Source organism: Camellia sinensis, chromosome 4 (assembly GCF_055761805.1).
Source record: "Camellia sinensis isolate YWXY chromosome 4, ASM5576180v1, whole genome shotgun sequence".
Taxonomy (NCBI): Eukaryota; Viridiplantae; Streptophyta; class Magnoliopsida; order Ericales; family Theaceae; genus Camellia; species Camellia sinensis.
Genome location: NC_138964.1, coordinates 189,542,629 through 189,557,710, shown reverse-complemented (window position 1 = coordinate 189,557,710; position 15,082 = coordinate 189,542,629). Strand labels below are relative to the sequence as shown.

The window sequence follows — 15,082 nt, the reverse complement described above, 5'->3', positions numbered from 1 at the left end:
ACCCTGCTTAAGAGACCTACGTGATGAGAGAAGTCCATGAGGGTGTATGTGGCAATCATTCAGGTGGCAGATCCCTAGCCCACAAAATACTTCGCACTGGTTTTTTCTGGCCTACTCTCAATCAAGATGCGACAGACTTCGTGCTCAAATGTGATAACTGCCAGCGTTTTGCCAATATCCCCCATGCTCTACCTACAGAATTGATCACACTTTGCAGTCCCTACCCATTCGCCAAATAGGGGATCAACCTAGTTGACCCATTGCCCACTGGCCGAGGCCAAACCAAATTCGCTATTGTCGCCATTGATTACTTCACTAAATGGGTGGAGGCAGAGCCCCTTGCCACAATTACCGAGCGGAACACAACCAGATTGATCTGGCAGTCGATCGTATGCAGATATGGCATCCCTTAAGCCATTATCTCCGACAACGGCAAATAATTCGACAATGCCAAGTTCAGGAAATTCTGTGTAGAGCTTCAAATCCAGCCATGTTTCTCTTCTCCAGGTCATCCCCAAGCCAGTGGCCAAGTTGAGGTCACCAACCGTTCTCTTCTGAAGATCATCAAAACCAAGTTGGAAGCTGCTAAGGGACTCTGGGCTGAGGAATTACCGAATGTACTCTGGGCCTACCGCACTATCGCTCGAACTCCCACTGGGGAGACCCCTTTTTGTTTAACATACGGCGCTGAAGCGGTCATCCCAGTGGAAATTGGTCTTCCTACCCCAAGGGTTCTACATCCGAATCCAGAACTAACTGAAAAGCTGCGTCGAGCAGACCTAGACTTAATTGAAGAGCTCCAAGAAACCACTGCAGTCAGACGGGCCTCATACCAACAAAAAATGAGAATACACTATAACTGCAAAGTCCGACCGAGAGAATTTGCAATGGGGGACCTCGTTTTGCGAGAAGCAACTCTTGCCACCAAAAATCTGACTAAGGGTAAACTAGCAGCCAAGTGGGAAGGATCTTACGTTGTGAAAGCCAGACCTCGTCCGGGTACTTACCGACTTCAGGATATGGAAGGTCGAGACCTCCCCCATCCGTGGAACGCCGAACACTTGAAGCGTTATTTTCAATAAATTCCTATGACTGTTATTAATCAATTATTGTATTTTCTTTTTGGCAATCTACACACTTGAATGTTTTTCTTCTTCTCTCAGATGATGTAAATTAATGATCCAATGGGTTACACTTTACATGCCAACAATCTTATATCTCAATTATCTGTGTGGTACCTCAATAACGTCCTGATTACAGCACTCAGCTACAAGCCTCAGCCAGAATGAGCATAACAAGCCTCAGCCAGACTGAGCATGACAAGTCTCAGCCAGACTGAGCATGAAAAGCCTCAGCCAGACTGAGCATGACAAGTCTCCGCTACTTGAAGAGGCAGCTCAACCGATTTCATCATGGCTCAACCCGAACTGAGCACGAATGAAGAGAGCAGCCAAGGCCATTGCAACTTTATGATCGTGGCATAGTTGCCATACTTAGTCAAAATCCGGTTCAACGTTTTCCAAGTCAGACTGGCTCCTTGCGGGGTCATGATTCACAACTTCACTCTGCATTGAGGTTTTTTTACATTTTAAACTTCACTCTACATTAAGGATTTCTTACATTTTAAACTTCACTCTGCATTGAGATTTTCTTACATTTTAAACTTCGCAGTGACTTATACACAAGCCCTATGTAGACCACCACTTTCATTCTTTGCAGATCCTCAAATAATAAAGACAATAACATAAAAACACAAACACAGCTCATAATTTCATTCATTCACAACTTATACATGAGTTTATAACAGCAACTCCAAAAAAAAAAAAACAAAACACAAAAAAAAAAAACAAACAACCAAAACTCTAAGTACAAATTTTGTTCACACCAACTATTCCTCTTTACTTGAGGCGAGGTCTTCTTCTTCAACACCCTCGTCTAAGAGGGTCTGGGCCATGTCGTCTTCATCAATCTTCACACTGTTGAAGTCCAAGTCTGGGAACAACTCTTCTGCTTTACGTTTAAACATCTTCTAGCCGCTGTCCCAGAACTTCGTGTTTGTAGAAGTCGGACTGCTGGAAGCTCTGGATTACTTCTTTTTCACTCCTGTTCCCAACGGTCGCTCCCGACAGGCCAGCCCTCTTAGACGCCTTCCTCGCCAAGTTACTGGAGATTGCAGCATCGATCACCATCTGGAAGTCAGCAGACCCCTTGAACTGCGCTATTGCTGCGACGCACAAGTCGGGGTATGCTGCCCTCTCAAAGGCTGACTTGGTCTGCTTTTCCTCTAACTCCTTCTCCAACCCCACCTTCTCCTCCATCGACTTGGCCTGCTCGTCCGCCAACGTCCTCTCCAGCTCAGCAATTTTCAGATCCAACTCTTCTTTCTCTTTGATTGACTGAGCGCGAAGATCTTCGTTGCTGGACATGGCCTCTTCCCACCGTTCGTTGGCGACGGTGTAGGCTGCCTGGGCCTCTTCTAGCTTCTTTTGCTCGTTCCCCAATTGGAACTCGAGCGACACCACCTTGTGGCGTTCCGCCTCCAGCTCCAACTTGGTCGCGAGCAGTTTAGCATTGGCTCGATCGACTGAGTACCCCTGCACCATCACCAACACTTGTATCTTTTTGGCCTTCTGGGCCTCTTCTAACCCCCTAGCGCACACACTTCGCGCGGTCTCCTTCCATCTAGCAGTTTCTCTCCTCAAACTTTCAAGTTGGGCCTTCGCCTCCTCTAACTTTACCTTCAGTGGCCCCACTTCGCCTTTGGCAGCCGTCGCCTTTCTCAATAGGGCTCCTACTAAGGCAGTGGCCTCCATTTGGGCAGAACATAGACCCCTTAGCAGCTCAGCCTCAGTAAAACTGGCCACCGAGCTTACGGCCTCTTCTTTCACTACCCCCAAAAGGTGCTCTGCAGCTGTCCTGGTTGGCCCTCCTTCTCCCTCCAGTCGCCCAGACACTACTAGCGCATGGTAGATGGCAGTCTTCAGCTTGATCCCCTCTCTTTGGGGCGGAACCCCCTTGGGCTGCTGTTCCACCCCCTCCTCAGGGCCAGCTAACCTACTCTCTACTTGCATCTTGGGGCTTATGGCACTCATGGGCTCTTCTCCTCCTTGGCTCCCTTGACTAGTCGCCCCACTCTTCTTCCCCCTTGCTTCCCCCAACCTCACTTCGGGGGTCTTCTCCGCCGTCACCTCATTCCTTCTCTTCACGGCAGGCTCCCCGGCGCTCTCCCTCACCTTCTTTTTCTTCTTCAAAGTCTCCATCTCTTTTTTGTTCCTCTCATTCAGAGGATCCACTAAGGGCGGTCGTGGCTCAAAGCCCCCCAGATCCTTCTCCCCCAGTGGCTTCGGGCGCGGTCGGATTCACTCATTGGCGATCGGTTTCAGAGCAGGCCTAAGTTGTGCCTCCTTATACTTGTCCGCTCAGGCGAACAATCTCCTCTTCTCCTCCTCCTCTGCCTTCCTCTGTGCCTCTAGCTCATCCCTTGTTGGGTCCTCCCTCAATGGTTGCGGTCCTAATTTCAGGGTGAACAACGTCGAAGGCAGGACCAGCTCATCCCACTTCAGCCCTTTCTCTTCCTTCAATTCCCTTACCTTTTTCACTCGGTCTTCAGCCTCCCCGCCTAACTTAGGTTAGACTGATTTGGTGGGGACCTTCCACGTAGTGCGCGCCCCAGCCCCACCGTTCTCCGTCAAAAAGAACCATCTCGGTCTCCACCCCTTCACCGACGATGGAAAACCTACCACCAGACCTCTCTCCCCGCCACCGCTTGCAACGTCACCCAGGTCTCCTGCTGACCGGAGGCCTTGTAGCAGGAGAAGAACTCCTCTACTGTCATCGTCGTCCCTCCGGTCGCCTGCGGCCAAGCACTCGCACACGCCATTACTATTTTCCAGGTGTTCGGCATTAGTTGCCCTGGCGCCGCCTTTAGCTTGCTTAGCACATCCACCACAACCTAAGGGTGGGGTAGCCTCAACCCTCCGCGCAATGCTTCTTCGTAGAGGCTAAATTCGCCCTGCCGTACATCTGATGCCCTTTCCGTGGTTGTGGCCAATCTTAGCCCTATCTCCGAGGGTATTTGGTACTTCTTCCTTATTCCCTCCAACTCCTCTGCTGTTAGTACGGATCTATCCGATTTGGTGTGCCAATGGTCTGGCTTCACCTGACTGATAGGCCTCGCGATCGAGATTATTGTCCTATGGCAAGCTCGCATTGCTTGACTCGCTCCCTCCCCCCCTACGCTCCGTACGGTATTGTTCTGCCAAACCCACCGTATCGTCGTCGCCTAGTGGATCAACCCTTGCGTTTGTTGCTTCCTCATGGGCCATCTCTCTTGTGTGTCTGTGAATAGCTTCGGATGCGGGCGCAAAAATATTCACAAAGTGCTGCAGGGGTGTATCGCTAGCAATGAAGGAGTTTACACTTAGAATGTTTTGATTTTTTGCAAAAATGTAGGTAAAGCGAATAATACCAAAGGCCCATGGCTTGCCTGTTTTCCAAGGGTCACAATTAATTTTCGCCAGTTTGAAAATTTTCAAAAATCCGCCAAAACTGTTTTTTCAACACCCTATAATGACCTATCGTTTCACTTCTTGCCCAACACCTAACCTCCTCCACTACGAGATTCGACCACGTGTACGACCACAATCCACTACCCTTTTCCCCTTCTCTGTCTATTCCACTTCACTTCAAACACGTACCACGCTGCCTCTCGAGCCCCGCGCCATATCACCCACCCGTCGCGATTCGGTCATCCTCATGATCGGTCCTTCCACTCGGCCACCCTTCGCGGTCGACCCTTCTCATGATCGGTCCCTCTACTCGGCCACCCTTCGCGGTCGGCCCTCCTCATGATCGGTCCCTCTACTCGGCCACCCTTCACGGTCGGCCCTCCTCATGATTGGTCCTTCCACTCGGCCACCCTTTGGGGTCAGCCCTCCTCATGATTGGTTCCTCCACTCAGCCACCCTTCGCGGTCGGCCCTCCTCATGATCGGGCCCTCAACTCGGCCACCCTTCACGGTCAGCCCTCCTCATGATCGGTCCCTCAACTCGGCCACCCTTCGGGGTCGGCCCTCCTCATGATCGGTCCCTCTACTCGGCCACCCTTTGCGGTTGGCCCTCCTCATGATCGGTCCCTCCACTCGGCCACCCTTCACGGTCGCCCCTCCTCATGATTGGTCCTTCCATTCGACCACCTTTCGCGGTCGCCCCTCCTCATGATCGGTCCTTCCACTCGGCCACCCTTCGCGGTCGGCCCTCCTTATGGTTGGTTACTCCTCTCGGTCGACCTTCACCCTGCCTGTCTCTTACAACCCTCATTTTCTTAATTATTCCCTTCGTTGGAATAAAGCTGCACTTGGGAATGGGGGACTACTGACATGGGTAAGCCCATAAAGATTATAGCCCACCATTTAGGGCCCAATACACAACTCAAATACTAAGGCCCAGCACTGCCGAAGCCCTACGTAGCAATAAGAACCAATGACATCAAGACACATGTCAAGAGAAGGGCAAGCCACATAAACAGACAAAGATCTGCAAAGTTATTGCCACGATACATTGCCATTAATGAAGCCTCTTACAGCATTTATTGCGATAACCCTTTTCTGTCGGGACAGAACGCCTTCACCATGAACAAGGTAAGCTAGAGTATAGACTTTCGGTGAAGGTGATAGGTCGGAAGGGACAACGAAATAATTACCAGAGGATATAAGCAGACGTCGAAGACAGGAAGAAGGTTAAACTTTTCTATCTCTAATCTATCTACACGTTCCACTTCTTTCTCTAACTTGCTCTTCGGAAGGTTTGCTGGGGGACTCCTCGTTCCCCGTCGAACTCTTGTGCAGGTGTTCTGGTGGATTTGGTCATTAGACATAGACTTGAAGAGCGTGGATCAGTCCGACCCGTTTCATCTAAAACTCGTGTCATCAAAATAAAGTGAGAATTGTGACTCTATTTTTTACTCATAAAGTCTATCAGATAATTGCAGTAGACCATTTTTCTTTAAAATTTTTAAAAACTAATATTTAAACACAAGTGTAGAGACTATTAATGAAATATTTGACCCAAAAAAATAATAATAAATACTGTAGAGGGTAGACCATAGTCCATAGAACCATGTGCAAGGGAATAATTAGAATTGTGCAAAGCTGAAAACGAAGCGACCATTCCATCCATCTATTTACAGCAAAGATCATTACCACTACATCAATTTATTTATTGTTTTTTTTAACATTATATTTAGATGATGAATTTATATAAGAATTAAAAAATAAATTTAAAAAAAACAAAGAGATATGCAAATAAAGTATAAACCAAATATAAAAATATATATAATTAAATAAATTATTCTCCATTTATTTTTCAAAATTTTATTTAAATTTATTAATCAAATAAATTTTAATGTAACGAATCATGTGGTCAACTACTGGGGGGTCACAAATAACAATCTCTCTCTCCAAAAAGTGATAAACATGTTTTACTTTTGTCGAGCTTGTTCGAAAAGTTGAGTGCCTAATCGATTGACTTTGGATCATGGCCATTACGCTCTTCCTCTAATTTATTGATATCTATAAGCAATTTCAAAGTTCTTTCACTGAATAGCCCATACTTTTTTTATTGCTAGATGTCTCTATTGCTTTAACAAAAATGCACATAGAAGCTCGACAATGCACATTTGTTGAATCAATACTTGAAGTCTTGAAAGCAAAAAAATAGTGTGTTGTCTCATGGTTTCATGCTATGCCCAACTGAAAAAATAATGGGAAATTTCAATTTAATGGTCTTTTGAAAAAATCTTTACAGATACATAAAAAATTTAATTATTAATATTTATAAAGTTTACAGTTGATGTGTAATTTTTGTTCTTTAAATTTGCACTGTATTGTAATTTTCCCAAAAAATAAGATGGTTGTCACTATGAGAGGAGTAATATTAGGAACACAAATATAGAACACATAAACAATTACAAATGGGTTTTATGAAATGGGACTCACACATTGATCTCATCACTTATCTCACATAAGCAAATAGTTTTTGTGTTTCAATTTTATGTTCTTAGAATTTTTCACGTCCAAGTGTTTGCCAACATACGTTTAATAGATTTCATTAAACCTTTCTTAAGTCTCCCTTTCATGGCTTTTTTTATTTTATTTTATTTTAGTTTTTAAAATTTTTTATAATCCAAACCTTCTACCTCCTTTTCTATCTTCCTTTAATTTATGAATGACTAGTTTGAAGTTCTTGTACTATTAGAGTAAATGCCCCTATTTTTTTTTGTATTGGTAGATGTGTTTAATGTTTAGCAAATTTTAGTTACATAAAGTTTTTGATTTTTTGTCTGTTATTTTTGTGGTCTCTAATGCATAGAAGCGCACATGCATGGTTGAATTAATACTTTGAAGTCTTGAAAGCAAAAAATAGTGTGTCGCTTAATGGTTTCATGCCATGCCAACTGAAAAGATACGGGAGAGTTGTCAATGTATATGGGTACTAGGCTCCATATGTCCAACAATTTGCCGACAAACTTTTAAGAGATTTCATTAAACCCTTGTTAAGACTCCCTTCCATCCAACAATTTGTCAAGTATGGGTCTCCAAATGTTTTTGGGACAAAATTTTTATTTTTGAAGACAAAAAAATTTAAATTTTAAAATCCTTATACGTTGAGCCCTTTTATTTTTATTTTTGTTTATTTTCCTCGTTACTATCTTTTTCATTTTACATAATTCCTTGCCATGTGGATATGAAAATGCAATTCCTTTTGAATCGAATCCAATCAACAAACAAAATTGGGTGAATTATGTAAACAGTCTCTACAGTTTACATGATATGTCAATTCAGTTACTGTTGTTTTAATTTTCTCGATTTTACCTCTTAATTTAACAGATTATGTCATATTAGTCTAATAAATAACGGTCATTAGGTTTGATGGACAAAAAGTTGTCACGTCCTCAAACGATGTGTCAATTTGGTCTCTATAATTTACACGATGTGTCAATTTAGTCCATGTAATTTACATGAGGTGTCAATTTAGTCCATGTTGTTTTAATTTTCTTAATTTTGACATGAACCAAATGCATATATAGTGTAAATTACAAGATTAAATTGACGCATCGTTTAAGTTTTCATTTACTAAATCTAACGGCCGTTATTTATTGAGTCAATATAACACAATCTGTTAAATTAAAAGATAAAATTAAACAAATTAAAAAAATAAAAATCAAATTAACACATCATATAAATTTCAGAGACCATTTACATAATTTCCCCCAACAAAATTTGTTATCACGCAAAGTGGATACTTTGGATCCCTGCATAGAACAAAAGATATTGTCAATAAGCAGAAGTCAGTCTTGTTTAATAACATTTTGGAAATATTTTAACGAGAAAAACTATTCTAATAGTAGTGAATCAAGCACGCAAGGAATAGAGTCATGATAAAAGATTCTGACGTCGAAAGGGACGCGGCATTACGAGCTATTCATAGTGTCATGAAAAATATTTTATGAAAATGATTACGGAAGATTTTTAATTTTTAGGGATTATTTGGAGTATTTTAAATAAGTATATTTTTTATTTTTTTAGACTAAAAAATTGAAGAAAAAAATATGAATGTTTGAGTTAATTTTTAGACTTTTTATGAAAAAATATGTTTTAAAAAATTGTATAAATTAGTGTGTAGGGAAAAATTAGAATTGGGAGTTGTGCAACCGTAATTTTTGACTTTTGTGAATAGTGATAACTTTTTAACTTTTTGAGTAACTTTTTGACTTTTTAGCTTTTTTTCAACTTGCCAATAGGGATGGCAATGGATAACCTACCCTGTAGATATCCATGGAGACCTAATCTAAATACATGGGTTTTCCCTTTTTTTTCTTATCCATTGGGTAGGGTTTTCCTCTTTTTTTTCTTATCCATTGGGTAGGGTAAGTGATATTCTTTAAATATCCACAGGGGATGGGTACCCAATAATTTCCCCATATGTTTTTTTTTTTAAAGGATTTACAACCAAAACTAAATATACATTCAATCTTTTTTCTTTTATTTATTTATTTATTTATTCAGGTTCACAACCAACCTTTTTTTTTTTTTTTTAAAGATCCACAACCAAAACTAAATATACATCCAATCTTTTTTATTATTATTATTTTTATTTTTAAGGTTCACAACCATTTTTTTTTTTTTTTTTAAGATTCACAACCTAAGCTAAATATATATTCAATCTTTTTTCTTTTGGTTTTTTTTTTAATTTTTTTTTTTAAGGTTCACAACCTTTTTTTTTTTTTTAAGGATTCACAACCAAAGCCAAATATACATTCAATCTTATTTTATTTTATTTGGCTCAACAATAAAATCAAATACACATTAATTAAAATTGTCACATTATTCTTGTCAAATTTTAGACATATCTAGAATTTTTTAAATTTATTTAAAAAAATTAAGAACACTGTCTAGTGTAGGTTTCGATTTGCTTTTCTATGTTATTTTATTTTGCTATGTATTGTAATTTTCAGAATGGTTTACTTGTTCTGAAATTTTAATTAACGAGTATGAATCTATTTGTTTTATGTTATCACACAATATATACAATATATATATATATATATATATATATATAAATGTATTTTAAAATAAGGAAATTGTAGAGAATCGAAACAAGCATGAGTTGTGATTGGTTAGAAAGCATGGGTACAAAGATTTATTTACTGAAAAAACAAAAAGGGAATACAAAGTCTTACTAAATAATTTTTTTTAAAATAAAAGAATTTTTTTTAGTTATGAATCGATTTAACTGAAATCAGCTTGTTTCCCAATGTTATGCTTCATTTATTTAGATAGAAAATATTTTTTTAATGAAAAATATTTTTTATAAAAAAAATTAAAAATATATTTTTTTATATTTGGTGGTGGTGGTGATGGAATGAAGGTGAAAGTAGAGATTGTGACATAGAAGTGGGGTGATAGCGGCAGTGATGACGGTAGTGGCTATGGTGGTGGTAGTGTGATAGTGAAGGTGAGAATAGTGGTGATGGTGTTGTGAAATTAGTAAAAATTTAATTGAAAAAACATTTTTCGGTTTTTAAAAGTAACAAGCAACAAAATTCGTGGGAGACTAAAGGAAGAAGATGGAGGAAGGATTGGGTGTGGTAAGACATAGATATCTTAAAATGAGTGGTTTAGATTTGTTAAAAGGTATAATTAGATTTTGGATAAATTAAAATGAATGGTTCAAATTTGCTAAGAGAAAGATAGTTTAATGTCTAAAATGTCCGTGGTTAAGAGATTAACAAACAATTCCTAATTTATGCCCTGATGAAATTTAATATGGGTCTTATAACACTTTCTTCAGACAGGTTCTTTCACATTTTATTTCTTCAAACAGGCTCTTATAACATTATAAACAGGTTCTTATAACATGTATGGGAGAGAGTGAGAGGGAGAGGGAGAGTGAGAGAGAGAGAGAGATGGTTGTAATTTTTTTTTTTAATCTTCCACGTTCTTCCACATTTTTTTTTTCAATTACTAAAACTTATTTGATTGTCTCAAAATTATATATTTGGTTATTATAAAACAAACTTTTTAATTAATTAATTAATGTGTATTTGATTTTGTTGTTGAACCAAATAAAATAAAATAAGATTGAATGTATATTTAGTTTTTGTTGTGAACCTTAAAAAAAATTAAAATAAAATAAAATAAAAAAATAAGTTGTTAACAATAAGTATATTAAAAAAAAAAGAAAAAAAGATTGAAGGTATATTTAGCTAAAACCTTAAAAAAAAAATTGTTAACATTAAATATATTAAAAAAAGAAAGAAAAAAGATTAAAGGTATATTTAGCTTGTGTTGTGAACCTTAAAAAAAAAAAAAAAAGTTGTTAACATTAAATATAAAAAATAAAAATAAAATAAAAATGGGGATTAAAGTGGGTTGGAAAAAATTCAAACCCATTAAGAAATGAGAAGGGTGGTACGCATGGAGAATGGGGAATGGGAAAAATTTATTATAGGAGAATGGGGATGAGAAATTAATATCCATCCCATTAACCTCCATTGCCATCCTTACTTGCCAAACTTGACCTTAAATTAAATATACAATAAATTATAAAGTGTAATATAAGAATAAAGATTCATTCATGATTATTTTCATAAAATATTTTTGATCATTAGTAGTATTTTCCTTCGTACAAATGATAGATGCAAAATTTGTTCACTGTAGCTAGACCTGTAGCAACTTGTAGTCTTGTAACTAAACTCCAAAATTTTGTCTTGTTTTTATCGTTTGGCTTTGTATATCAAAAATACAGTGCTATTTTGTATTGAATCTGTGTATCTTGAAAACACTTCTGATAGGTCACATCTGTTTGGCCAATTGCCTCGAGAAATCAAGTCTCATATCCATTTGTAGAAATGTTATACATAATTTTAAACTCACACACAAGTTATAATATAGAACTTGCTTGTATTGTATCTATATTAACACCATAGACAACATGCCAAAAAAAAAGCTCGATCATGTATAGCATTTTTTGTCCAGTAACGCTAGGTGGTCACAAATTCTGTGGCTTGAATGACTCAAAACACTCAAAACGACGTCGTTTTGGATGCAAAACGACGTAAAACAACGTCGTTTTGACAGTTTTGGGTCATTTGAGCCACAGAATTTGTGACCCTCAAACATTTTTCTTTTTTGTCTGAAGTAATTCAGTAAGAATATAAAACAATGATTTGTTAAATTAATTGACAAAAGAAAAAAATGGACGAATATATCTATAGTTTCTGCATTTTATCATTTATGTCATTTTGGTTTCTATCATTTCAATTAGCTTAATTTTGATTTTTAATTTTAGATTGTGTCAATTTAGTTTAATTAATATATCAATTAGGATTTTTGAAAGAAAATGATTATTGAGTTGATTGAGATTAACTCACTAAATTGAATAAGTTAATAATTTTGCTTATAAAAACATAATCATGCTACTCAAGTATATATATTTTCTATTAAAAAAAATTATAATCAATCGGATCAAATTGAGACAATCATAAATTTATTATCAAAATTGAGTCAATTAAAATTATAAAGATCAAAATAACACAAGAGTCATACTATAAGAATTACGGATGTAATTTGTCCCAAATTTTTTTATTATATTTTCGATCCTTTTTGTTTGATTAAGCTAAAAGAAGAAAAAAATGGTTTCTCTCCTATTTATTTTTTCTCCCAATCACTTGACTTTAAAAAAATTAAATAAAAAGTAAGTATTAAAATAAACTAAATTCTCTCCATTTTTTCTCCCTCTTTAAATCATTCAATCCAAACAAACTATAAAAGTTGGAATTCCTGTGTGGTTGTAAGTTCTTTTAGAACCCATAAGAGATTTCAAGTGTTCGTGGCAATGCATGCAGGGTTTGCTAACAGTACAGTGAATTATAAAGGGAGCTATGGAAATACAAAAACATACACATATGTAATATCACCCATATGTCAACACAAATAATCTTACATATTAGTAGAATAAACTTACCATAACTACATCAAAAGTAAAACAATAACAACATTTTTTAATGATCTTCTCAAAGAGCTTTGGAAACTCGTAGGTGAGTCGAAGTTCTACAAAACAAAACCTCCCAAATCTCGGTGAAAGCCTCAACAATCATCCCGTGGAAGCGTCTCGAATTCAGCGACAAGAAACACCGCAACAGCTGCTCTAAATCTTCTGCTTCAAACATCTGCTTCTCCAAAATCATCTCCATCATCGACCTCTTGAAATCCTCGTAAGGGTCCTCTGATTTCTTCACCACCGCGAAACTCTCCTTCACTTTCCCTTCCACCACACACGGTATCAGCTTCTGAAACACCGACAGTCTCGCCGGCGACTCGCTCTCTGGCGTCGACACTGATGATCTACACATAGGACGGACCCAGAATTTCAACATAATATACTAACAAATTTTTTTAATAAAAAAAAAATCTTACTTGTCTTGAAATTTTTTTAAAAAAATTACAATAAATTTTATAATTTTAATATAATTATATTCGCCTATCTTTTAGATGTGGTGTTTGGAATGATGTAAATAAATATAATTTTTAATCTTTTACAAAAAGATATGCCGAGAGAAAAAAAAAATGATGTAATCTGAAAAAGATAAAAAAAAAAAAAAATTGCACATTTATAGTGCACTCCAAACACCATCTAAAATATGAATTTAACTAAGGTAGACGATGCAAAAATATAAAAATAAATAACATAAAATATTCAGTATTTTATAAATGACATGACAATATTATTTTTTTATCCATAAAAATAACAAATTATTGATTAAAATAAATTAAATTTTATATAAATTAAAATCTTAATATAAATTATGTTAAAATTGTAAAACTTACTAATATATTTTTCCCAAACAAAGTCAGTGTAATTTATCTTATATAATAAGACAAAATATCTAATAAACACGTTTCCTTTATATCATTAAAAACATTTTTAAAAAACCATAAAATTTTGAGATAATTAAAAATAATTAAAAACTATGGATCCTTGCCTGCACAAGATTTTCACATTGCGTTTCGATCTCTTCACTTTCTTTGTTTTGGGACGCCGTGAAATGGGGATCTCACGAATGGTCTCCAAGTGGGGGTTGAACTCCGACGACGAAGAGTCTGTCGAGAAGCTTCTAGAAGACGAAACTAGGGTTTCCGTTTCTTCTTCTTCCTCCGCTTCGCTGCTAAACAACCCGTTCACGGTCTCGGCCGAGGAAGTGCTCAACCGGATTTTCGCCGTCGTTTTCTTCATCTTGCTACGTCGTTTCTTCTTCTTCACCGCCGTGGGAGGTGGCGGAGGCGGTGGAGGGAAGAGGTCGGCGTCGGAGCCTCCTGAAACCGACGAGTTGAAGATTTTCCGGCGAGGTGTGGCCTCGTCGTGGACTTTGGCGATGACGTGCCACTTGTCTTCTTTTTGCCACTTGAATTGGGGTGGTGATTCGGTGAGGTCGTCGTCGGAGGGGTACTGTGCGCCGGATTTGGAGAGGAAGCCACAACCGACGGATGTGAAGGCGGAGGACACGTGGCGCTTGAAGGAGGAGGAGCGGTGGGGTTTGGAAGGGGGTGGGGTCGCCGGAGGGAAGTCAACGTGGTGGAGGGTGGGGGACAGTCGGAGGAATGAAGGGACAGGATCTTCTGGGAGGGTGGAGGGGTCTTTGGAGCGGCAGGATTGGAAGGATGGGATTACTCGGGAGATCCTAAGCTTGAAACGTTTCGCCATCTTTTCTCTCTCTCTCTCAAAAAGTGTGAACTTTGTGTCTGAGAAAAGTCTGGTTCATATATAGACAGTGGGTCGTTTGAGAGGTGAGTTGGATTTTTGGCTCTTTAGTTTTTATTTTTATTATTTTAATTTAGAGTTAAAAAATTTGATTTGGGAAGAATTTTTGATTTTTTTGATTTTTTAATTTTTTTGTGAAAGAAAGAATATAAGGATTATGGGTTGGTTATGATATTTTATCTTATTGAACTAAAAAATCTATTTTATTTTTTGTTACTAAAATAGCCAAAAAAAGTCATAACTTTTGCTTCCCAAACGAAGCCGTGTAGCAAATTAAGGGAAATTACATTTTATTTTTAGTAGCGCTATATATACCAATTAGTGTTAGAGAAAAGTTAGGTATCATGAAAATTTTTTCATAAAAATGATCATGAATGATTTATGATTTTTGAATTACGTTGATTAGTGTGTGGTGCTTTATTTGTAAGTGTAATCAAAGAGTCACAAAGCTTTCATGAAAGATTTTTCATGATACCTAGCATTGCTGTTAATGTTATGATATTATTATTGACTATATTTATTGTACAAGTTAAAAATATCCAAAACTATATGAATGATGTAATATCATCTGTTAATACACTAATATATACATTAATTGATACATATAACATTATTCTTTTATTTTATCATCTTCGTTTATAATTTTTTTTTCGCTTTCATCCTTTATATTTTAAATTGCTCTAATTTATTTTGAAAGTCAATTTCTATTAAAAATTAGATAAAATTTTTTTTATTAATAGTCACGTGGCATAAAAATATTTTAT

At 37.5% G+C, this 15,082-nt stretch overlaps 1 protein-coding gene across 1 annotated transcript; it reads right to left on the bottom strand.

The window, feature by feature from the left end:
• Positions 1–12,444: 12,444 nt before the first annotated feature.
• On the bottom strand, positions 12,445–14,302 carry LOC114256058 (transcription repressor OFP7). The gene is made up of 2 exons (XM_028195646.2): positions 13,543–14,302; positions 12,445–12,904 (listed from the first exon to the last, which is right to left on the bottom strand). Exons 1-2 carry the CDS (start codon positions 14,259–14,261, stop codon positions 12,574–12,576), a joined length of 1,050 nt encoding a protein of 349 aa, XP_028051447.2. The 5' UTR covers positions 14,262–14,302; the 3' UTR covers positions 12,445–12,573.
• Between the last annotated feature and the right edge of the window lie 780 nt (positions 14,303–15,082).

Bases quoted from the DNA above. Each gene is read 5' to 3' on its own strand.
- LOC114256058 (XM_028195646.2), bottom strand. From the start codon at position 14,261: ATGGCGAAACGTTTCAAGCTTAGGATCTCCCGAGTAATCCCATCCTTC. The intron at 12,905-13,542 runs GCAAGGATCCAT...TCCTATGTGTAG, and splicing joins AATGTGAAAATCTTGTGCAG to ATCATCAGTGTCGACGCCAG.